The sequence below is a fragment of the Takifugu flavidus genome, chromosome 18 (genome assembly GCF_003711565.1).
Source record: "Takifugu flavidus isolate HTHZ2018 chromosome 18, ASM371156v2, whole genome shotgun sequence".
NCBI lineage: Eukaryota > Metazoa > Chordata > Actinopteri > Tetraodontiformes > Tetraodontidae > Takifugu > Takifugu flavidus.
The window spans coordinates 7,517,689-7,540,381 of NC_079537.1; the positions used below are offsets into that span (position 1 = coordinate 7,517,689).

Consider the following 22,693-nt stretch of genomic DNA (forward strand, 5'->3'; position numbering starts at 1 on the left):
GGAATGGGGGGCAGGTTTGTTAGTCTCCTCACCAAACACACGTAGACCCCTTCTCCTCCAGGGTCACCCCCCCACCACCACCACCACCCCCCACCCCCCCGCCCCCCCCACTTTACTCCAGTCAGTGTCTCCCAGTCGAGCAGATCAAAGGCGTTAATATCTGACCCACGGTAGAGGGGACAGGCAGAAACTGCACATTCGGCATCTTTGGCGTTTCATCTGCACCAGGCTCTCCGCTCCCGCTCCCCTTGCTGACCCCCCCATCCCTGCCCCCCCCCCCCCCCTCACTGCCCCCCCCCCCCCCCCCCCATCACCACCACCATGGCTTTATCCCACTGAAAGTTTTTTCCCTTTGATCCTGATCTAAACCTACTGACTTTAACCTTAATTCCAAACCTGGAGGCCCAGCCAGAGGTCCTCACTTTCCTGTGCTCTGGTCCCCACTAGAGGACCCCCCCCCCCCACACACACACACACACACACCACCCTGCGCTCCCTCCGTCTCACACCTATTCCGCCGTCCCGGGTCTCAGAGTCACGCAGCTACGGGCTCTCCGTGGCAGGCGAATGCGCCGCCATGCACGTATGCTGACGGCGTGCGTGTGTGGTGTGCAGCCAGATCCGCCCCCCCCCCCGAGGCGGACCAGCAGGACCCGCAGCTCACCTCCTGCTCCTTCCCCTCTTCCTTCTGGAGCGGGAACAGATTACATCACTCCCAGAGACTCCGGGAGGATGCAGGACTGAGCTGCAACCAGAGCCAAATAATCAGCAGTGCTGGTTGTGCGAGGCCATTAAGTAATGGTTCTGACCCGGCCCGCCTCTGGTCCTCATCCCTAAAGCCTGGCAGCAAGGATCTCTTTCAGATGTGGTCTAATCCCTGGATACAGGATTAGGACAAGTTTGTTCTTACGGATTTGACTACCCGGGAGGAAAAAATGAAACGGAAGCCTCGGGGTGGCGTCTGATGTTGCTGACTGAACACGTCATTCAACCCAACCGGGCATTTCCATTGGCTCTTATAGGTGAAGGGGCGGGGCTTCTCTGCCACCCAGTTAAACTGAAATGGGATTTGTAGTTATAGATAATGGAACGCTCACACATGCTGGACCTTCTACATTTCCTCTCTTTTTGGGGGGAGGGTGTTGGGGGTGAACCTGTGAGACCGCTCATTACCCAGAGGGCTTTGGAGTTTGGCCATGTGGGTGTTGCTTGTGTCTCCAGAGTGAACCCACGTGGGGGTTGAGCCTGCGGTTTGGCGTTCCCTCAGTTCCCAGGCTGATGTTGCTGAGGAAACCCTTAAACACACTGGCTCCTGCCAACTGACAGTCGGGGAAATCGGATGCGTTCGCTGTGATTCCAGACTGTGGTTCAGTGCGGAGTCCATCGCTGGGCTGGAGGGTCGGCTGGTTCCCGTCAGGGGGGCGTGGCTTCATCTTTGGTATTTATCAGCTGGATGTTTATATCGCTGCAGTAAAGAGAACCCAGACCCGCGTCCATATGTGCAGAACCCCCAAACAAGAACCACATGTCCTGCTGCTCTAAATCTCTCCCATACTTTCCTCTCTCCTCCCCATGCTAATGCTGAGGTGCCCCCCCCCCCCCACCACCACCACCAGCTCCACGCCATGGGAGGAAAAACATGGAAGTTGGAAGATTGAGAAACACATGTGGTTAGCCAACAAACATCACATGCACTCTGTGTACCCTCACCCCCCCTAAAAAGGTCCATTCAACCCCTCTCTCCCAACTATTCACTCACACACACACACACACACTGATCCAAGAAGACGCACGTACGGGGAGATGTGGAATCAATCAGTGGAGGAAGCAACAACGGGCAAGATGTGTTTTCTATGGTGGAGAATGAAAACAGAGATGTTTGGAGGGGGGGCCAGGACAATGGCGAGAGTCAGAAAGAAGGTGGCTGCAGGCTACCGTCCCAGCACGGGTCCAGAACAATCCCCGTCCTGTGGACCAGGTGAAACTCGAGACAACGGTAAACACGGAGGGAGGACAATGGCGCTCTCACCGGGACAGAAGATGCTTTCCCTTTAGCTGCAGGCGAGGATGCACACGGGGTCTCCGGAGCGCCGCGGTCGGGACCAGATATCACGCCGCCCTTTAAGCTCCGCAGCATCTGACACCACTCCGCCGCGCCGGCCACAGATTGGGTTTCCGGGCCTGCGACTCCCGCCTTTGACGAGAAGAACAGGATCTGGAAGGACGGTGCGACCTTCAAGCGATCTGGGCTTAGCTTTAACAAGCAGCCGCGTGTAGTTCCACACCTACATATTTAGGATTCTTCGCCGCTCTCGCCAAAAACATGGCTAATTTTGCATCGGGTTGTAGCGAAGGTGCGGTCAGGACAGGGTATGGTGCGGCGTGAAGTCATGTGACCGGTCACATGTTAAGTGGATCAGCCACCACAGTGGCGCCTCAGCAGGATCCAGACGAGACCACAATCCCATGGCCGTCTGTGGAACAACTTGCGTTGCCGATCCCGGTTTCAAATGAAGGGGTTCGGGACCCAAAATTGGGGGTCTTGCTTTCAAACCCATCGATGGTGAAATGATTGGAGTGTTTAATGAGGTCGAGGCTGGCGGTGACGGACAGCCACCGGAGTCTTTTCCCATGTCTGCGCTGCTGCACTCTGGTTTCACCTCCTGGGTTCGGCCCCCAAACCCATGTTGTGATTAAATCCTCTAATATTAGAGCATTAAACTCCCCCCCCCCCCCCGCCCCCGCCCCCCGCCCCGCCCGTAGCTTGGTTGAATTCAAGGTCAACGTGAGCCTTTGTACTGTGCGACTGCGGCAGGAATGACCAGACGGACGTCAGAGCCCTCAACAAAGTTCTTTTGTGATCCCAGTTCCACTTCCTGTTTTCTTCCTCTGTGGTGTTGTTGGCGGCCAAAGGCTTTGATCTCCCTCTTTGCGTGGGAAGGACAGGTAGCAGGCGTTGGACACCGCCGGGGGGGGAACAATGGCAGGCAGAGGGGAGGTCGTGCAGGAGCTGCACGCTGGCAGGACCCGGTGCCAACTCCACCGAGCTGGTGGGTGTTTATAACTGGAAACGCTAACTGAGTATTTTCCTGCCCCCCCCACGCACATGGAAACCACTGAAGAAGAGGGCAGTGGGCTCCTTTTTCAGGGTCCCTGGAGGCCAAAGCGAGGTTTGACCCTGATAAATAAAAAACATTAATAAAATCCTCTTTGACCCCCAAATCTTAACCCGCCTCCTTTTAAAGCCTCCACATGTGTGAATAGACGTCCGTGGTCCATCGAACTCAGCGCGCCCATCAGAGAGATGACCCCCCCCACCACCTAAAATAGCCCCGTATACAAAGTGTGGCTCACAGGGTCTTCTGAGAGCGGAGCGCCGCTGAGTGGAAGCCTCTTAGTTGTGAGGAGCCTAAAGGACGGCCTTCAAGTGTATGCACTGACCTTTGCTGATGAAAGGGCTGAAAATGGTATTTTAACAATATCACGATGCCCTTTCAATATGAAAAGCTGCACAAAGCAGCGTTCTCAGCCCACGGAGGTTGAAAGGCGGCCGGGGAACGTGATGTGGCAACATGTGGGGTGGGGGGGGCCTTGGGAGGGGCTTTTAAATCAGTCCTGGGACACTGGGATTCTATTAGGGCCCACACAGATGTGGGCAGATGCTGGTGGCAGAGGGGAGATTTAGAGGCTAATAATGATCTGCTGGGATCTGATACGATGACCTACAGACATCAGTGGGTCGCTGCACGTGGCTCACACACCTGTGATGGTGCCCTCGATGAAAGAAGTCCTTAATTAGGAGGTTAGGACACGCTTGTCTGGGTCCCCAGCCCAAGGGCTGACAAAGCAAAGGTGACCGTGGTATTGAGTATTGTCCATGACAGTGTCCCCCGTCCCCCGTCCCCTGTCCCCTAACCCCCACAGCTACTGGCCTCAGATGGCTCCAAACCAACCCTGACCTGAACCTTAGAAACACACTATCAAATAGTGAAGGCCGGGAAAAAAGAGCCTCAATCTACCAGTGAAATTTATAGTCTCCTATTCAACATGTAACCTGTACACACACACACACACACACACACACACACACACACACACACACACACACACACCACACACACACACACACACACACACACACACCACACACACACACACACACACACACAGGCTGCAGCTGCTCACAGTAAGTAAACGAGGCTCCATTTAGCCCATATCTCCAACCATAAACTTTCTTTTTGTTACTGGGACAATAAATTCCCATAATTCTGAGTCTAAAGACCAACGAGCTGCTCGTTTGACTTTCAAAATAAGAGACACTAACACAGTTCTAGAGATAGGACATGTCCTCTGTTCAAGTTTTATTTAAAAAAACTAGTTGTGGTCACCAGAGTTCTCCCACGTTTGTTTTATTTTAAACATAGTTAATTTATTTTGGATTATAAATTAGTTTCATGTTCAAACTGATGCTTGATAACGAGAACAGACGGCATCAACACCTGAAACACCCAGGTCAGGTCGTCCAGCCCGTCAATGAAAGGATGGGACAGACTACAGCCTCTTTATCACGTCTCATTAACACACACACACACACACACGCGCACACACACACACACGCACACTTAAACACAGAGGCTCTGGTGGCCAAATTAAAGCTGCACATTTAAATTTTCTCCACAAGAGTAAATTACGAGCCGATAATGGATGCAAATCTGAGATTTCTCCCTGGATCCGAGGAGCTGCGTTCGCCACAGTGGGGAGTGTGTGTGTGTGTGTGTGTGTGTGTGTGGGGAGAGGCTTCGTTCTGCCACAAACTTCCCTAATTAAACATGTGTAAAGAACACTCCATCACAAAACCATAGGAAGCCATTTGCTAATTTGAAAAATAGAACATTTTAATAAAGGCTACATCTCTTAATTACAATAATTAAAGTACCGAGGCATCTTTTTTTTTTCTCAGCCGAGCTCTATAGAATGCATAATTTACAGTTTACAAGTCGAGCCAAAGAAGCCATGAAAAATATTATAAAACATAAACATGATGGAACAGATACTAAAGGCATAAAAATATCTTTTCAACATAAGGCCCCTTGTAAAAACCAAGGGAGTAACGGGACCCTGAAAACTGGGTAAAACACGGCCAAAACCCATGTAGGCACAGCGAGTGTATCCAAGCAAACACTATGGACATAGTGTGTATCAGCATCACCTACACACAAACTAACGCTATTCAGTCACACAAGCACGTGGGTTCAACGTGTCGGGGTGGGGGGGGCAGAATATAGAGCTTTCTCTTGGTAAATATGAACATTGGTGTAAACTGGAGGGAGGGGGGGGGGGGGGTCGAGGACCTGTTCAGGGCAGTTTCTTAGAAAATACTTGGGCCGTTTGTGCGCTGCCGGCGCCGCTGAATCAAAAGGCACTGGGGCGCGGCAGATGAAGGCTAGACCCCCCCCCCCCCCACCAAGTTTATAACGGTTGCGTTCACCCTTCAGAGGAGGCGGCTCGTAAATATATTATCTGACTTTTAGCTCTGAAGAGGTATTGTTGAAATTTACATTTCATTTCCTTTACTTGAAGGGGTGGGAGTGGGTGGGGGGGGGGGTCACAGAGTTGGACCTAATTCCAACTCTAAGCAGCTTGTCCGTGAAGAGTGGGGGGGGGGGGGGTTTGGGGTGGGGATATTTCCAATAAATATAGCATTAGGAATTTCAACAGCAATACGAGCATCACAATACAATGCAATGTACACGTATATGTGCATATACATATTAGCCGCGCGCTAGCGGCTGGGTCGGGCAGGCCGTCAGTCTCACATTTAAACCCCCGCTTCTTTGAGGAGTGGTCAATCACCCAGAGTCTTTTCTAGAAACACCAGTCCAGTGACTTTTTCTTCTTTCTTCACGTCGAGGCGGGAACGTTCCCGCGCCCGGGGCGCGACAGTCCTCCGGCCCCGTCGCCAGTCGTAGCTTAATAGACACATACTGTCAGTATGCAGGAGGAGGGGAAGTACATCCACCGGGGGCAGAAGTGTCCGTGGGAGCGGAATCCAGCTGGGGGCCTCATTCCATCCTCTCCACTTTTCCCAGGATCTTGCCCTCGTAGGTGGGCAGCAGGGAACCGTCGTCCGACACCTCCTCAAACACCGCGCCGCACTCGAACTCATCGCTGGCTTTCTTAAAGTAATATCTGCAAAAGACGGACAAAAGGGGTCTTAACATCCAGGCGCCATGCTAACGCTAACAGGGGGTGACGTGTCGCTCCGCAGCCCGTCAACAGAGGGCGCTCAAAACACGCCGGCTTGGCTCCCGGAGAGCTGCTGCGTTCGAGAACCTCGTTCCCTTTAACTCTTTTGAGTCGCAGCCCCGGTGGCGAGCGGCCACTTAGGCCAGAGTGCACATGAAGGGCTCCTTTGACAAACGCTGAAATTCCGGGCGCCTGCACGTCTTCACAGGCTGTAAGACGCCCGTGCAGACGCTCTCGCTCGCCTCTCATCCCCGTTTCTATACAACAGGGACAAAGGAAGAACAAAGTAGAGGAGGGGAAAGCAAGAACACCGTGTCCTTCCTCACCCCCGTTGATAGCGGGAGCTCTCGCTGAGCACGATAGGAAGGGCAGCCGACTGTATGGACGCGCATGGAAATGTGTGTGTGTTCATGAAAAATGACTTCACTGGGCCATTAATGATGCAACCCCCCCCCCCCTTCCATCCTCATTTTAGAGGAAGAGAAAACAGCAGGGGTGGATTGGTTTGGAGTGGGAGGGGGGTCTCAGAATCCACTCATTAACTATGTAATGGAAAATGGCTCAGTTTGCTCCACGTGTGGGGTGACTGGAATGTGGGTATGTTTGTGAGCAGTTGTTTTTAATGAGATGGGCTGGCTGGCAAAGCTGCAAATGCTTAAAAACACAAAACAGGATCTATACTTTCGCCCCTTTCTGTTGGAAAAAAGGGCGCCTGGGTGCGCATGAAGGCAGCCGCCGCGTCGGCTAATGCTACATCTGAGGCTCCGACTGAATCCAGCCGGGGAAGTAACTCGTGAGTAAACAAGACAAAGTTGGGAGCCTAACTGGAATAGAGAGAGCACAAGACTCGGCTAATAGCTGCATCCTTCTTTTCAATTTAGAGGAGGAAGAAGGAAAAATCTTCAAAGAGCCCTGAACTGTTTTTTTCTTCTTCTCGCTGAGCGAGACAGACACAGAGAGGCCGAATTTCCACTGGAACATGTCTTATGTGGCTGGATCTGCCCCCCCCCCCCGCTTCTCTCTGTTTGCCTGACATCTGGCACCAATATCGTCTGGCAGGGCGCTGCAGTACTGTTCTTTGTTGAACTGCTGCCATGTTGAAATGACCCAACTCCGCACATTCTCTGGCGGCGTTTAAAGCGCCGAGCGAGCCGCTTTCCAAATAGATTAAAAAACAAAAAAACAAAAATACGCAGATGGTACACAGGAACTACGGCGGCCGGGGAGGCGGCTGTGGGGGCAACCGTGTTCCTCCAACGGTGCGGCGCACATCTGGACCGGAGGACGCTCCCCGCATACGCGTTCGATACCTGGAACCGTCGAGGCGGTGCCGATCCCGCCGGCCTCAGAGAGGCGACCCGGACGATCCGCCAGCCAACAACACCTCTTTATTCATTTCTTTCTTTCTTTTTTAGAAAGAGAAATCCATACAATGATTACAAGGTGTGTAAACACTGGGTGCATCCCGCGTGGGAGCGCCCGCGCGTCCGTACGCACGCACGCCGCGGAGGAGTTGATAGCATCAGCGAGGAATTTGCACGCTGGCCATTTGCGCGAGTCTTTGTTGGTTGAAATGAAAGGGGCCGGGGCTTCAAAGCCGTGCGCATTAAGTGCGCCTTAGCATGGAAATCAATAGCAGATGGGACCCAAATCGCTGCAGTTCAAACTCTTCCACCCACCCTCCGCTCCACTGCAGCCCCTCTAAACACGCACAAACAACGAGGCCTGAATCCCAGGGAGGTCGCGCACGCTCCCAGACACATCCAATGATGCGGATTTACCGGGGAAGACGGCGGCGGCGGTCTGCTCGCTGCGGCCCAGACGTGTTAGGTGTTCCCACGTCGGTTTGTGGTTTTCTCTAACCCCGGACTCTTAAACCTGCAGGAGCTCCCAGATGGCCAGAACCACCTCGCAAAAAAAAAAAGAAAAGAAGAGCGAAACTCCGAGCGGGTCGCCCCTGCACGCACCTGTAGTTGCCCTTTTTGCGGAGCTGCTCCTTGAAGTGGCCCAAGGTGAGACTGTGGCTGCTCATGGTCCTCCTGTACGGGATCTCCTCGCCGCAGAAGAAATACGTCACCACGGTCTCGGCGCCGCTCGACCCGTGGCTACCGAGGCCCTTTTTGCACTCCTGCCTGCTGAAAGGAGCCAAAGAGGGAGAGAAGGAGGCGTCAGAGCGCTGGCGATACCCAACCAGGCGAAGATCAGAAGATACAACGGAAATGGTAGATCTGAGCTGCGCTTCTTTCGAGCGGCACTAGGAAGTGTGTGAGTGACCCTCTGCCATCAGTGTGTTGTGTGTGCGTTCAGAAGGGGCAGAGCATTATCAATTCCCCTTCAGCTACGTCCAAGGCTTTGTAGGCCCACTTCAGAGGAGCGCTCTCTTTGCTAGCTCTGCTGGCTGCAGCTCACTGAAGGACGGCCAATAAAAGTGATCCACATTTGAAAGGGATGTCTCAGTCAGGTGGTGCAGGGACTACAGTACACACTCCCCCCTCAAAGCACAAACACACAAGATTCAAACACAGCTCTTAGCAAGCTTTGTAAAAAAAAGAATAAGTCTTTAGAGTGACTGGCTGTGTGGTTTTGCGTAGGTTTGCTGGTTTTGACTCATCGGTCTCCCTGTGCAGTGAGCAGTGCAAGTGTCAAGGATTAAAAAGGGTGCAAGTACACGGCAAGTTGGAGGCTATAGCTGAGAGGAGGAGGAAGAGGAGCAGAGAGGAGAGGAGGACAGGGAGGGCGGGACGCTAGAGGCATCGTACTCTTCTGATAGGAGGCTGGGGCTGGCGGCGAGGAGGCCGGCGGGGGCGGAGGTGGCCTGGGATGACGGGACGGCGCCCTCTCCCTGGACAGGCACGACGTGGCTCCTCTCTGGCTGGAGAGCGGACAGTGAACCCCTGCAGACCAGACCGGAGAGTCAGGCAAGACCCATTCAGGCTGAGCTAACTGTCGCTAGCGCCTCCTCACCTTTGCTTGGTCGTCTTGGTGGAGACCTCCTCCAGCCGGCGGCACGCCTCCTCCAGCTGGGCCAAGGTGTTGGGAGGGGGTAGGGGGGGCATGGCGGGGTCTTGGACAAAAGGCTGGGCTGGCTGGTGGCCGCGCAGGTGGCCGCAGCTTCCACCGCCGCCCCACGTGTGGGTCTGGGCGGAGGAGCCTCCGAAAGCTTTCCTGTTGCTCTGGTTGCTGAAAAGAAGCAGAGGATCGAAATGAGACCGCCGACAGGATGTCCAGAGCGGGGACACCCCCCCCAGGACGGCCCGCCCACCTGTGCGACTTGTGCCGGCTTTGCCGTTTGCTTTCCAAGATCCACTGCAGAACATTCTGAGCGGGATCCGTGGTGCCGCTGGGCAGCTGTAAGGGTCCACAGTCCTCCACACACCTCTCTGCCACGCCGTCCTCGGCTCCAGAGCGACACACTCGCCTGGACAGAGAGCTGGAACGCCTGGGGGGGGGCGGGGGGTGGAGACAACGACCATGAGTACACGGATTAGAGTAGTAGAAGCAGATGGAAGAACGGGAACTGACCCCATGTTGGCGCTCGTGGACACGGCCCCGCAGATCTCCCGGCCCAGGCTGCGACTGCGCTGGTAGGGGGGGCAGGGCGGGCACTCGCCCCCGCCCCCGCCGGTGCACAGGGCGTGCACCCTGAGAGCTGCCTCTCGTTCAATCTGCTCCTTGGTCTTGGGGCTGGCGTGATGGTGGATGTAGTGGTGGTGGATGTGCTTCGTGCTCTGCCTGCTCACCAGGGTCCGGTTGGGGCCCAGGGCCAAGGTGATGGCCCCCTGGTCAGAACTGGACACGCAAGAGCTGGACGGCCCCGTCCTCACCAGAGACTTGAACCCAAAGCCGGGCCGAGCGAAGGACTTCTGCTCGGGGGAGCTGGAGCGGGGCGAGCGGCAGATGACCACAGGGGACTGGCACCCCGGGGTCTTCAGAACCCGCGAGAGGTGATCGTCCAGGATGGCCTGGGGGTCTTCGTCGGATGAGCCGGGCAGGAGCGTTAAGGGATGAGGGGAGAGCAGGGGAACGCTCGGCACCACGTCCGCATCCTCCCGTTCCTCCTCCTTCAATCACAAGGAAAGAGGACATTAGCCAGACCGACCCGACCCCCCCGGGCCTGAGAGCGGGCCGCACCAACCTCCTGGATCTGCTGCAGCCGCTCCTCCAGCGAGCTGATGGTGTCCCGTTTCCTCTTCAGGCTCTCCAGGCGGGAGATGAGCTGGGCTGCGAACTCCGCCGGCTTCATCGGGACCATCTCTTTGGGGGGGCGACGGGTGCGCTGGGGGGGGTAAAGAGAGACGTTAGGATGCGGCACAGCGTCTGCCTCCAGGCGCACCGTGCACCGGCACCACCGATCGGGTTCAGGGCCGCGGACTGTCGGGGGGTGGGGGGGCTCGGGGGGGGGCGGTGGGCCTAATGTAGAGTCGCACTCAGCAGGCTCCTTTAAAGTCAGCTCGCTTCAAAGCCTTCCTCGCCAAATATCAAACACTCGGTAGGGGGGTGGATGGAGGGATGGATGGATGGGAAGCAGTGGCTTTACATCTTGGAATAAAAGCCACATGTCAATGGGGGGGGGGCTCCAGTGAGGAGGGGATCAGGATGGAGTTGAGACGCTGGGATGTTTGCAGGAGGGCGGAGAAAGAGAGAATGCTTGAAGGAAAGAGATAAAGGTGCCAGAAAAGATGGAAGATCAGACAGGTTAAGGTAATTTATTCCCCCCCCCACCCCCCAGCCCGGTCGTCACACACTGGGCGTGTTTGAGGTGCGGCGCAGAGACGGTACACACATTTGGAATTATTTGCATCTCTGCACCGAGGCCTTCTTGATATTTTCCCCTTTTTTTATCAGTCGCATCCCTTTGTGGTGGGGATGAAAGTGAGGGAAAAAACACAAAAAAGGCACCGTCTGATGGCGCCGGGGGCCGCCGCGCCGTGGGAATGGCCGCCATTGCCAAAAGAAAAAAAAAAAAAATCAGACGGGAAACAAAAACAAGAATAAAAGCAAAAATAAAGCAAAAAAAGAGCGAGAGAGAGGATGAAAGAAGTCTTTGGATCTTTTCTTTACTCCTGTCGCTCTTCTGGAAATTCTCCCCTCGCTTGGCTCCTGCCTTTAACTTCCCGTCCCCGTCTTCTCCCGACCTGGAGCAGAGCGGCTCCACCAACTCCCCTCTGACCCACCCAGAGCTCACATGACAAACTCCCTCACTTTCCGGCTCCGCGTGCGCGTCTCAGCTGTGGAAAAAAGGGGCCAGCTCTGTTGGAAGTTGTCACTTCCCCGTGCGATCGCTCCATTCATCCCCGGATCAAAGCCGTGTGTGTGTGTGTGTGTGTGTGTGTGTGAGCATCTTTGTGTTTTTGTTGGGAAGCGGGCTGATTTCAGAGCCCCTGGGATGAAGCTGCCGAGATCTTCCTCATCGCTCCCTCCTCTGCATATTTGCAGCATCGGTGGGAGAGAGAGACCCTGGTGGGTTCTGAGCGCTGAGGCGATAAACAGCTTAGAGGCCCGCCCGGCTCCTGCAGCCTTCAAGGAACCCTAATGGGGGTGGAGGTGACACCAAAGGTAGCAAAGGGCCCGGGTTTTAGTGTGTGTGTGTGTGTGTGTCTGTGGGGGGGGGGGGGGTGACGTTACGCTTCAGATCTTTGCTGGTTGGATCGTGAATACAGTTTGTGCTGAACTATTCATAGAACCAAAAAGAGGCAGAAAACAGAGGGTGGTATGTAAATTCCTGTGTGTAACCCTGGTTGTGTGTGTGTGTGTGTGTGTGAGAGTGTGTGTGTGAGTGTGTGTACTCACAGGGAACGCAGGCATAGACACTTGGCTGTTCATCTTCATGTTACGCTGCATCTCTCTGTGCTGATGCTTCCTGGAGGCCAGTTTGTACGGAGGGACGCCATCACTGGGGGGCAGGCGGAGATCACAAAGGTCAATTATCCAATCAGCTCCATCGTTTAGGAGCCAACAGCCATTCAGGAAGCAGCTCGTTACCCGACTGGGTAGATCAAAAGAAGGGTAGGGACTAATCTCATTTATTCATTCTCCCATTTTCCTCCCTCATCATTTAGCCTCCTTTTGAGAGCGCAGATACCAGCTCGTGACGGGAGGACGGGCCGGCGTCGGCAGGCTGCTGCTGCGTGCCAGAGCACAGCGGGTTACGGAGCGTCGAGCGCACACGGAGCGCTCCAGAAATTAGTCCTTTTAAATTTTGGCTCCAGCACAGCAGCCGGAAGCTGGCGCTACTGACCAGAGGAGGAGCCTTAGCGTTAGCGTTAGCCTACTTAGCGTTAGCCTAGCGACGACACGTGTCAAAAGCTCCATCTGAGGCGCTCGCCGGCGCCTTTTTCTCCCCGATAGCGGCGCTTTCCCGGTGACCTAGCCTAACGGAGGAGCGCTCCTCCACTTCTGCTTTGAAATGCCACAGTCATGCGCACAAGCGACGCACACAACCCCCCCCCCCACCCCGCAATCTTCATTTGGCAAGCGCCGCCGCAGCCAGCCTCTGATCTCCGCACATCAAAAGGCTGGTTTGTAAGATAAGGTAATGTTTGAAGTCTGCGCAGCTGCATTCCCCAGCGTCCAAGCAAATCCATAAATAAGATATAAGCAAAAATCCCCCCCCCACCCCCTCCTGCACCACTCTTCTTTCTCTTCCCACCCAACCGCCTCCTCCCGTTGCTTTCTCTCCCTTTTATATTCTTTTTCTTTATCTGGAAATGAGATTCAAATGTTGACGGCTCCTTTCAGCTGACCAACGGGGAGGTTGATAGTCCGATCAAGGGCGGCGGCTGCACGGGGCAGGTACAGCGGGGCAGGTACAGCGGGGCAGGTACAGCGGGGCAGGTACAGCGGGGCAGATCCTAAAAGGCCCCCGGCCCCTTTGAAGCGGGCCTGAGCGCAGCTCACGCTGTCGTAAAACTCTTTATAACTGTCGTATTAACGCCCCGGCTGCATTACGTGGCCACTTCTTTAGCACGCGTCGCCGCTTCCCTGACATCATCCGCCCGGATCGTTGCGGCAACCTTGCCAGACGAGGTGCAGCTGAAGCGGCGTCCTTTACAACCAACAGCTGACCCCACTGGCGGCCTTGAGCTGTGGACCGCGGTGACTTCACGGTACCTTGTCAGTTGACAGACATGTGATCAGGCCGGTTAATCCTCCAGGGGTACGAGGCCCGAGGCACGTATGCAGATAAGAAGGAACCACACACACACACACACACACACACACACACACACACGGCTCTTTTTTAGCCCGTCCTGTGCTTACTCACTTGATAGATCATTGACGTTTACAGCCAACGAAGGAAAAAAAACCCTCTTAGACATGTGACCCTAAAGTCTACCGCCAGGCAGCAAAACCATTAGGGGAGTTTTTATGCTTTCAAGGAAAGAACGCTTCTGCCCCTCCCACCACACACACACACACACACACGCACACACACACACACACAGCTTCACTTACACGCTACCGTCGGTCAGGGACATGGAGTCGTCGGTCAAAGCATCGCTGGACACCTCGCTGTCGTTGGTGCTGCTGACGGGGGCCAGGGAGCCCACGCGACAGGCGGCGAAGGCGTCTCCTCTCGCGTACGACCTGCAGGGGGCGACAGACACGGGTACAGGTGAGACGGCGTCCAACAGGTGCGGGACTTTTCCCAGACCTCTGAGATCAAATGTGGATCTGAGGCTGGGACCAGCGTGACCTTGGGGAGTCCCACTGCCGCCGCAGCCACATCGCCACCGAGGCGCGTGACTAAGAGGCGAGCGAGGCTGGCAGCCATCGCTCCTCAGACCTCCGCTCGTCCTGACGGGGGGGGGGCAGATCCCTCTTTGATTTCTCCCCTTCACACTCACCCTTTCCTCAGCATCCATCTCCCGCTGGGCTCAGGTTCTCTCCACAGCGTGGGTGCAAGAGAAAGGCAGCGGGTGTCCCAAAAGGGATGAAGGGGGATGGGGGGGCTGGGGGGGGGCAGAGGTCCATATTGGTGGGGAGTGGAGGCCCAGGTCTCTAACGGGGGGCTGACCTTCAGAGACAGGTAGTCAACAGGGCTGAATTATTCTCCCCCTGCCTCTCTTTTACCCCTCACTTCTCCCTTCTCCTCCCACCAGTAAGTAACCCCCCCCCCCACACACACACACACACACACACACACACTCCTCTCTGTCTTTCCTTTCTGCTCTTTCCACTCACTTCTGCTCTAGAATCCTGTCTCAGAGTTGTTTTGTCTTTTTTTTTAAAGAAAAAGATGAAATGGGGGAGGTTGGGGGGGGGGGGGGAATCAGAGTAGAATTGACACAAACTACGGATGTGGTGGTGGTGGTGGTGGTGGGGGGGGGGTGTTGATTCTCTACTGAGGCGGCTGCCATTGAAGGTTTTCTTTTTTCATAAAAAAAGGAAGTGAGATGAAAAGAGAGAAATGGAACGGGGGAAATTGCTTCCACATGTTGTGAATCACTAAGATGACAATGGGTAGAAAAAAGGAAAGAGGGCGCCGCTCGCCGCTGAGCCAAGCGCAGTTTCAGCTGGACGGGGCCGTTTAATTGGACCGCTGACCTCATCCCAGCGTACGGGAACGGGGAGGGAACCGATTTATCGACTCTGCCAAGAAGGGTGGAATTAGGAACGGTAAACTTGTTAGCATCGGCGCGTTTGAGTCGCAGAGCAAACACACGACGCAGTCAGCAAGTTGCACAAAGGCAACAGACGCCGCTTCACACATCCGCACGAGTTGTGCAACCTCGTTATCTGGCCCCAACCACCGGCTTCACACCTTACGGAGTTGGGCTGCAATCAGATAACAGATTTGGCCGAATGCTGCGGGACTTTTTAGAAAAGCTATTAGCGCTAGTCAACAAAAGATGCTAGCTGCCAGATAACACAAGCTAACGGTTACAATTTTTGCACAGCTCGCGCAGCCCGAGGTCAAAAGGTCACGACGTAGAACCGGACGAACAACCCACAGGTGTACAACAGGGTTAGCGCTGCGCCAAAGGCTGCGGGACAGGATGAGGCGCAGCAATGTCATCATCTATTATCTGCTGGCGGGGGCCGGAGTCAGTGGCGCTCTGGTGGAAGTTGATCTCTCCTCCTGCTAAACTATTTCAAAGCCCCGGAAACCCAGGCGAGTGCCAGCAGAGGGCTGCTGCTGGAGATGAGAGGGGCCGGGGGGGGCAGAGGCAGTTTCACATCAACTTTGAAGGCCAGCCTTCCCTCTTTAAGGGAAATAACACATGTTGCACTTCTGCCGAGGCTTTTCACCAAAATGTGAAGTCTTAGTTTGGGAGGGGGGACGTACCTGTAGCTCTGCTCCAGCACCTCCATCTCCCTGATGGACCCGGGTGCCTTCAGGGTCTTGGCCGACAGTCCGACAGCTAACGCTTTAGCCTTGAAATCGCAACTCCACTCCTCCTCCTCGTTTAGCGTGGGCAGGTATCCACAAACGGCTTTCAGGTCGCCCAGCCCGTTGGGGTTGACGTGATTGGGGTTCTCGCCCCCGGTCCTCACGTACTCAAGGTAGACGTCAGAGGTCAGAAACATCTGGTAGGCGTTCTCCTCCATGTCGGCCTGGATCTCGGTCTGCGCCTGGTCGAACATGGCAGAGTCGATGTGCTGCTTCTTGATATTATCCCGTATGAAGGTTTTGGTGGCGGGCTTCAGCTGCCTGGCCACCACGCCGCTGTTCTCGATGTAACGCTTGTAAATTGCTTTGGCGACTCTCTGCGTTTTAGTATCCTTGAGGTCCATCTGCCTGAAGCCGTTGCAGGCAAACCAGAAGTCTAGAGTGTCCACGCATTTCTCCCGCTCCAGAAAGGTCCTGAACAGAAGAGCGCCGTCCTGATCCCCCAGCAGGGAGTGCAAAGACTTTGTCCACCGGGAAAGCGGCGAGTCGGGGGAGGCGCTCCCCTCCGGCTCCCCGAGCCCGTCTTCGTTCCTCCTCCTGGAAGAGCCCAGTGAGCCGAGCGCCGCGGCTTTGGGGAGCTCCCGGGGTTTCATCATTCCGACTTTGCCGGGGTAGCAGGGCGCCTCGCCCTCCTCCCCCGGCACCGGGGGTCGAGGGGCATCTTCTCTGAAACTGCTGGTGATGTGGTCCGCGATCGCCTGGCTCATGGCTCCGACGGCGGCGGGAGCGTGTGAGCGCCGAGCTTCTAACTGGGATCTCCTCACTCTCTTCTGTCAGCGGGGGGAGCTTCTCTCCGGCTGCCCGTCTTCTCTCTGAAACACAAAGTATCGATCTAATCACAACCAGATCCGCCTCGCTTCAAAGGGGGGGGGGGGAGGAGGACAGAGCCTCACTTTCACATGCTGACTTTGACAGAAGATCGGCTACTTCAGAGGAGAACCCCGCAGCAACGTTACATAAACGCACGTTCGACCGGGCTGTCACGATGCTGCGCGCTGATTGGCTGGACTGACAGCTGAGATTTTTGGGGACGCGCCTTCAGGTGCGCGGAGCACCTGGGTGCAGGAGTCCCGCTCGACAGAGATCGAGTCCCCCCCGGATCACCGATCCCAGATTCTCAGGACGTGGGGTCAGAGCCCGGCGCTTCGATCCCGCCTGGTGTCCGGCTCAGAAAGCCCGAGAACCGGCTCCAAACTGCCGCCACATGCCCCCCCTCCCGTCCCGTCCCCTCCCGTCCCCGGCCACGCCGCTGGCTCATATCTGAGCAGACATTTCTGAGGTGGCGAAGCGTCAATTCAGCCCCAAACCGAGAGCCGTGCGGGGAGCTGGTTGCTGGTTGCGGTGGGACAGACCGGAGCGGTGCTGGGAGTTGGTGCCGTGCGTGAAGACGCGTGAAGGTCTCCGTTACCGCGGAGAGCCGCAACGGTCGGAGCCGTGTTCACGGCCGGACCGAGCGCAGCACCGCACATGTCACCGCGCTCGTCGAAGTTGCGAAGAAAATAAAGCAAAGCGACACACGCACGCCGAGAACCCGCTTATCCCCCCCGACCCGACAACTCTCCGCGGTGTGGGACGACCGCGTGTGCGCGCACAGAGTCTGCGGGGGGAGAAAATCCTCGAAAATGTTGGATTCTACAGGAAAACAAACCTCCTCTATTGCCCAATTCCAAGTACAGCAAAGTCTCAGATCTTGTGGGGGAGGAATTCCACAGAAGGCACGAAGAGCGATCGCAACCTCCCGCTTTCAACTTCCGACCAGCAAAAATCGAGGAAAAACCCGAAAAAACAGCGAGCGGCGGAGCAGCGATCCGCCGAGTTGGTCCCCGTCGGAGGGGCAGAAAAGCGCCCCGTCCCCCCGAGAACACTACTTCAAAGGCGAGTCAACGGCACATCAAAGGGAACTCCGAAGGAAGGAGGAGGGGTGCAGGAGGAGGGGGGGGGGGGGGGGGGGGACTGGTAACTTACCATCGATCCAAGAGTTCTCCGCACAAATTAAACTCCTGTTGTGTTCCTTTCCCCAGAAAAGAGGGAACAGCGCGGATAATCCAGGGCGCTCTCGTCCCCACGGCGCGTCCACATACAGTCCGTTCAGGTTTAAGTCGGTTTGTGGGGAGAAAAATGCACTCGAGAAGGGGTGGGGGGGGCAGCGCTTTTCTCCCTCCTCCTTTTCTCCTCCCTACGGTCTCAGGCTGCCATGCAGCTCTGCGGGTCTCTCCTGCAGGCGACTCCAGCACCGACTGAGCCGACAGGCTGGAGCAGCAGCGCACTTCAAAGTCAGGAACCGACTGCCGGGTCCTGACAGGCGCATACAAACTATTGAAGCGCAATGCTGGTGGGAAAAAATAGAAAAACAAGCGGTGGCGCTTTCAGGATATCTCCCATTCTGGCTCAAACAGATCCTTCTGTTCTTGTTTTTTTTTTTTTTTTTTATACTTTCCAACCGGGCAACCTTTAGCCACGTTTTCTCGATCTCCTCTCCGCTCGCCAAGTTGCAGCGAGGACCTTATCAAAGAGGAGCGATCTTGAGCCAACTCCCTCAGGCTCCGGAGCGTCAGAAGTAACTGATCTACCGCCCCAATAGCATTATCGCCACAATCCCTCTGTTGCTACATAAACTTTAAAGACGAGGAGATCTTTCAAGCCCCGCATAGTTTTGGAGATTAATCCGCCGGAGTCATGCGGATGCACACTGCATGCGCCGGCCTGCAGCCCATCACCAGCAGCACCATATCCTCAAAATGCTTCTTCTTTTTTTTTTTTTTCTGTAAATGGTTGTTGTTTTTGCAGAAAACACGTACGCATTTGTGCAGGAGAAGGAAATGGCTTTTTATTTGAATCCACTTTTAGAAAGGAGGAGGAGGGGGGGGGGGAGCAACGTGGCTACTGCAGGATTATAGAACGTCCTTTAACGGGAGAGGGGGAAAAAGGGAGTTGCATTAACCCAGATTTATATTTAAAGTCACTTCAAGAAGCCGCAAAACTCTTTTCAATCCAAGATGATGCAATAGGAAATCAGATCAGGGCGCTTTTCTCGCTCCACAGCTCCTACCAGTGGCAAAAGGTTGGCTTTGCTCTGATGGAAACATGAGACGCACTCACATCCTGTGACCGAGGGAGGGTTTGGATGCAGAACCGAGTGGTTATTTGCTTCATTCACACTGGACCAGGTACAAAGGGTGAGAGTTTATAGAACAGGCTTAATAACGTTTTGGACGGGTCATCAAGCGCTCAAAGGAGCCACCACTGTAGAGCCTCTGTACAAGATGCCAGGCTGCGTTCTTAAAAGACAGACATTTGTTGTCCATATGTCCCCCGTCTCCGTGGACAGAGACCCGCACCGGACGTTCAAAAGGCTTTGTTCGGCCGAGAAACTTTCCCAACTGATACCTTCCTTCCCATCAAGGCCAATAAAAGAGGAAATTACTCTTGAACTGGCTGCGATGACGAAGCGATTACTGGATGCCGCTTTGATGTTTCAAAGAGCCCTTTATCGCTCTCACATCCTGCACAAAACATTCCAGATTTTCCCAACATCAGACTCAGCGCCCTGGCAAAAGAGCTGTGGTGGCTTTAGGTCGGAATGTGCGCGGGGACGCGCCAAATGCTAATGAAGTCAAACGAGTCCGTGGCCATTTTTTCGAATGCGGCAACTACGGCTGCGGCATTAAAGAAGCTAACGTTGGCAACGAGGACAAAACATTCCCGTCAAACCGAGGCGTGGATCCAAATATCTTAGACGCAAACTCGTTTCACCCTTAGCACCAAGAAGCTGAGGGTGTTACTCCTGCCAACCGGTGACGTACAGTAACCCTGTCATCTGGAACCAGCGCCGACCGGAGCTCCTGGTGACTCAGAGTTAAAACAAGTCTGCACAAACACACTCCTATCTCATAAACACTCATCCACACACTCCCCGTCCTGCAGCCGCTGCACAGGTCATCTGGCTAATATAGCGAGCGCCACCCCGACAATGTCGGCCTTTGTTAACTCGGGAGGGTTAACGCTGACCTCTGACAGTAAACACGCCGGGGTGGAAAGCATCACCATGGCGATGGCGCGGACCCCCCGCCGGTACCAGGGGCCGGTTGGACCCTGGTGTCCTGCCTTGTCAACCCCCTGTATGTGTTTCCTGGAGGGTCCCCACAGGTCAGGTCTTCCTGGCCGCCCCTCAGGCGCTGACCTCAGAGGTGTCCTTGGCTCCTGGTCCAATAAAAAGAGCCTTGAAAGAAGGCTTCAGGGGAGAGGTTATGGGGTGTAACTATCTCAGTGTTTGGGAAGATATTATTACAGGGACGGGTCAAACTCAGCTTAACTACAAAGAACCCTATAAATAGAGATGGATTGTCTGTCATAAATCACCTGTAGCTGCAGTGATTCTCTAAAAGTCCACTTTCGGCTATTAAGGAACTATAAAACCGTCTCTCTGTTGATAAATGGCCATTAGCTCCTCCAGAAATTAAAACGTCCCGGATGGAGAGTTAATTCTACACATTTATTTCAGTCCGACTCCGCTCTGCTGTTCACCTGTGTCCACCGTGCAATGAAAGCATTTATTGATTGGGCTTCTGCTTTTCCCCATCAGGTCATCAGGAGGGACAAGGATCCAGAGGATCCAGAGGATCCAGAGGATCCAGAGGCGCCAATTCTGTGGTTGCGTTTACTGAAGGTACTGGCGTTGCATCAAAAACGGGCAAAAAACCATCAAAACCAGGAATAAAATGAGTTTGCTCGCTTGTCCAGACTGACCCTGAGTCCTTCTCCCCCCAATTCTTGGTTACGACTTTCCTTTCTGCAAGTTCTTCCTTGTCCGTCCCCTCCCACCTTGCTCCCAAATCACAGGTTCAAAGTCAGTTTCACTTGTGCCGAGTCGCCCGGGTCAGTTCCGGTGACCCCACATTGAATTCCTGGTTCCAAACTTGGAAGACTCTCCCGCTTGCACCTAACATACTTTACACTACGGACGTGAACGGGGCGGAAGCTGGACACGAACCGCTTCGGAACCGCCGCCGCTTTTGATGAGTGACCACAGACCCACGGACAAAAGACCCGGTTTTTACGATCCCGGCTACTGACCACCAGGGACGCGGCCGTAAACACCAAGAGTGTGTGTGTGTGTGTGTGTGTGCGTCTTCTGCCGCTCTGTGATCAGTAACTGCTCTCAATTATATTATTGTGTGCCGTTCCTGTCGGCTCAGGGTTAAACTCTCCGCGAAGCCCTTTGAAGTGCTCATCCCTTTATCTCAAACAGAGCCAAGAATTTTGGGGAGGACAATGGAAATTGAAACCAAGAGGGAAGCTTATGGGAATTATCAAGCAGGGCCATGAGGAGGAAGTCAGCGCAGAGAGAGAGAGAGAGAGATGTAGAACACAGGGGGTTACTGTTTCAAGTTTGTTTGGTTTGTACACACCCCGGGCAACGAGCAACTGCCGAGACAGGAAGTGGAGGCTACCTCTTCAAAGCAGGTGACAACAGGGAGACAAAGGCCTCTGAGGGGAGCAGGGAGGAGGCGCAGGAGGCGGCGGGCAGTGGGTCGGCGAGAGACGACCGGAGAGCGGCGGAGGAGAAAGAGGGCGGGCTGGGGGGAGGGGGAAGGGGGTCGGAGGCAGAAGTGGCGTTGTCAGCAGAATCGAATGACACGCGGCGAGCTGGGGAAGATGCAATTAAAGCGTGGAGTTAAGACAGGCTTTGATGTCGGACATGGTGCATAATACCCTTAAAAAGTTAAGGAAGGGCAACAACTCGCCGGTTTGTTATGGGGGCTGTTTTGAGGGGGGGGGCGTGAGTGGTGGATGGTTTGTTTAAGAAAGGGTTCAGATTGAGGGGAATGTAGAGGACTTCAAGAGCCGGTCGGGCTCCAGAAAGTTTTTCCCCCCTCCCTTGTGCGAAGGGGAGTTTGCGCCTACCTTTGGCGACATGGGCGAGAGTGTGAAAGATGGGACAACGGGAAGACAGAGGCGTCACGCCGGATGGAAGTGTGCAGAGGAGAATGAGACATTAAACAGGTAGGGGATTTGGAAGCAAAGCAACGGCAGCCAGGAAATAAATGAGAGAAAGGAGGGTGGCGGGGGCCGTTGAAGGTTATTTATTGGTTTTTTCCCCTCGTTTTAATCCCATTTTGCGCTTGACTTTTAAGTCTACCAATGTATAGAAACAATGTCGGATGCACCGTCTAATCCAGTTTAGCCCATGAAACTCGCTCGGCGCTGACAGTAATGACTTTCATTTCCTCCACTGCTGACACTCAAAAGTCACGCAGGCACTTCACAGGCTGGACGCCGCCGCTCTGCCGCGCTTGACGGGACAGCGATCCGTCTCAAACCTGGACTTCACTCCTCCCTAATCCACCCCTTTAACCCCGTCTTCCACCGCGATTAACTTAGTTCGACCGGACTTTCATCTCTTTCCCCACCTGCCTTTTCACGGCGGGGTCTCGCTGGCGCCGTGGCAACCAAAAAGTCACCTGATACCTGCAGCTAAACGTGAAAACGCCGGAGCTCCGACACGGCCCACTGAGGAAGCGTTGAAATCATCACTCGCGCCACCTATTTACAGGCCGGAGCCGTGACCACGCAGCAGGGTTGAATGATCTCTGGTGGAATTTCATCGCCAACCTCGCCGTGCGCCGGCGAGGATGTGGCCGTAGCCTCCTGACCGGCACGGGCGAGACAGGCCAGCCTCGCCCGCCTCCACTCGTTCCACAGCTCTACTGATGTTTGAGTGACAGGGCGGGAAAGTAAAAACACGTAAAAAAAATAAATCACTGCCACAAATACCGCAGCTACAAAGACGCGCGAGGGGAGACAAGAGGCGGAAAACACGACGGCAGACGCCAGCGTGAGCGGCGTAAACAGTGTTATTTATGCGCGCGGCGTGCAGCAGCCAGGCTCAGATCTCCCAGGGTCTGACTCAGAACACGGCGCCGCACGAGGGCTCCAAACGCGTCGACTTTGTCAATCCCCGCGTTGATGCGCAGTCAATCCCAGAGGCGTGCCGCGAACAGGAAACGCACGCGGGAGGGAGACAGGCGACCGGCGAACGCCGCTTTTCCTTTA

General features: G+C 54.9%; 1 protein-coding gene across 6 annotated transcripts; it reads right to left on the bottom strand.

The window, feature by feature from the left end:
- Positions 1-4,869: 4,869 nt before the first annotated feature.
- LOC130514887 (axin-2-like) lies at positions 4,870-21,039 on the bottom strand. Of its 6 annotated transcripts, none has more exons than XM_057014755.1 (11): positions 19,649-21,039; positions 15,536-16,452; positions 13,702-13,833; positions 12,037-12,139; positions 10,382-10,522; positions 9,769-10,307; positions 9,509-9,685; positions 9,211-9,426; positions 9,006-9,140; positions 8,214-8,381; positions 4,870-6,189 (listed from the first exon to the last, which is right to left on the bottom strand). In XM_057014755.1, exons 2-11 carry the CDS (start codon positions 16,345-16,347, stop codon positions 6,063-6,065), a joined length of 2,550 nt encoding a protein of 849 aa, XP_056870735.1. In that variant the 5' UTR covers positions 16,348-16,452; positions 19,649-21,039; the 3' UTR covers positions 4,870-6,062. The 6 variants fall into 6 exon arrangements, with proteins under 6 accessions (XP_056870735.1, XP_056870736.1, XP_056870731.1 ...); XM_057014756.1 differs by lacking the exon at positions 19,649-21,039 and adding an exon at positions 17,606-19,632 and having other exon boundaries at positions 8,214-8,378; XM_057014751.1 differs by lacking the exon at positions 19,649-21,039 and adding an exon at positions 17,606-19,631.
- Positions 21,040-22,693: the final 1,654 nt, after the last annotated feature.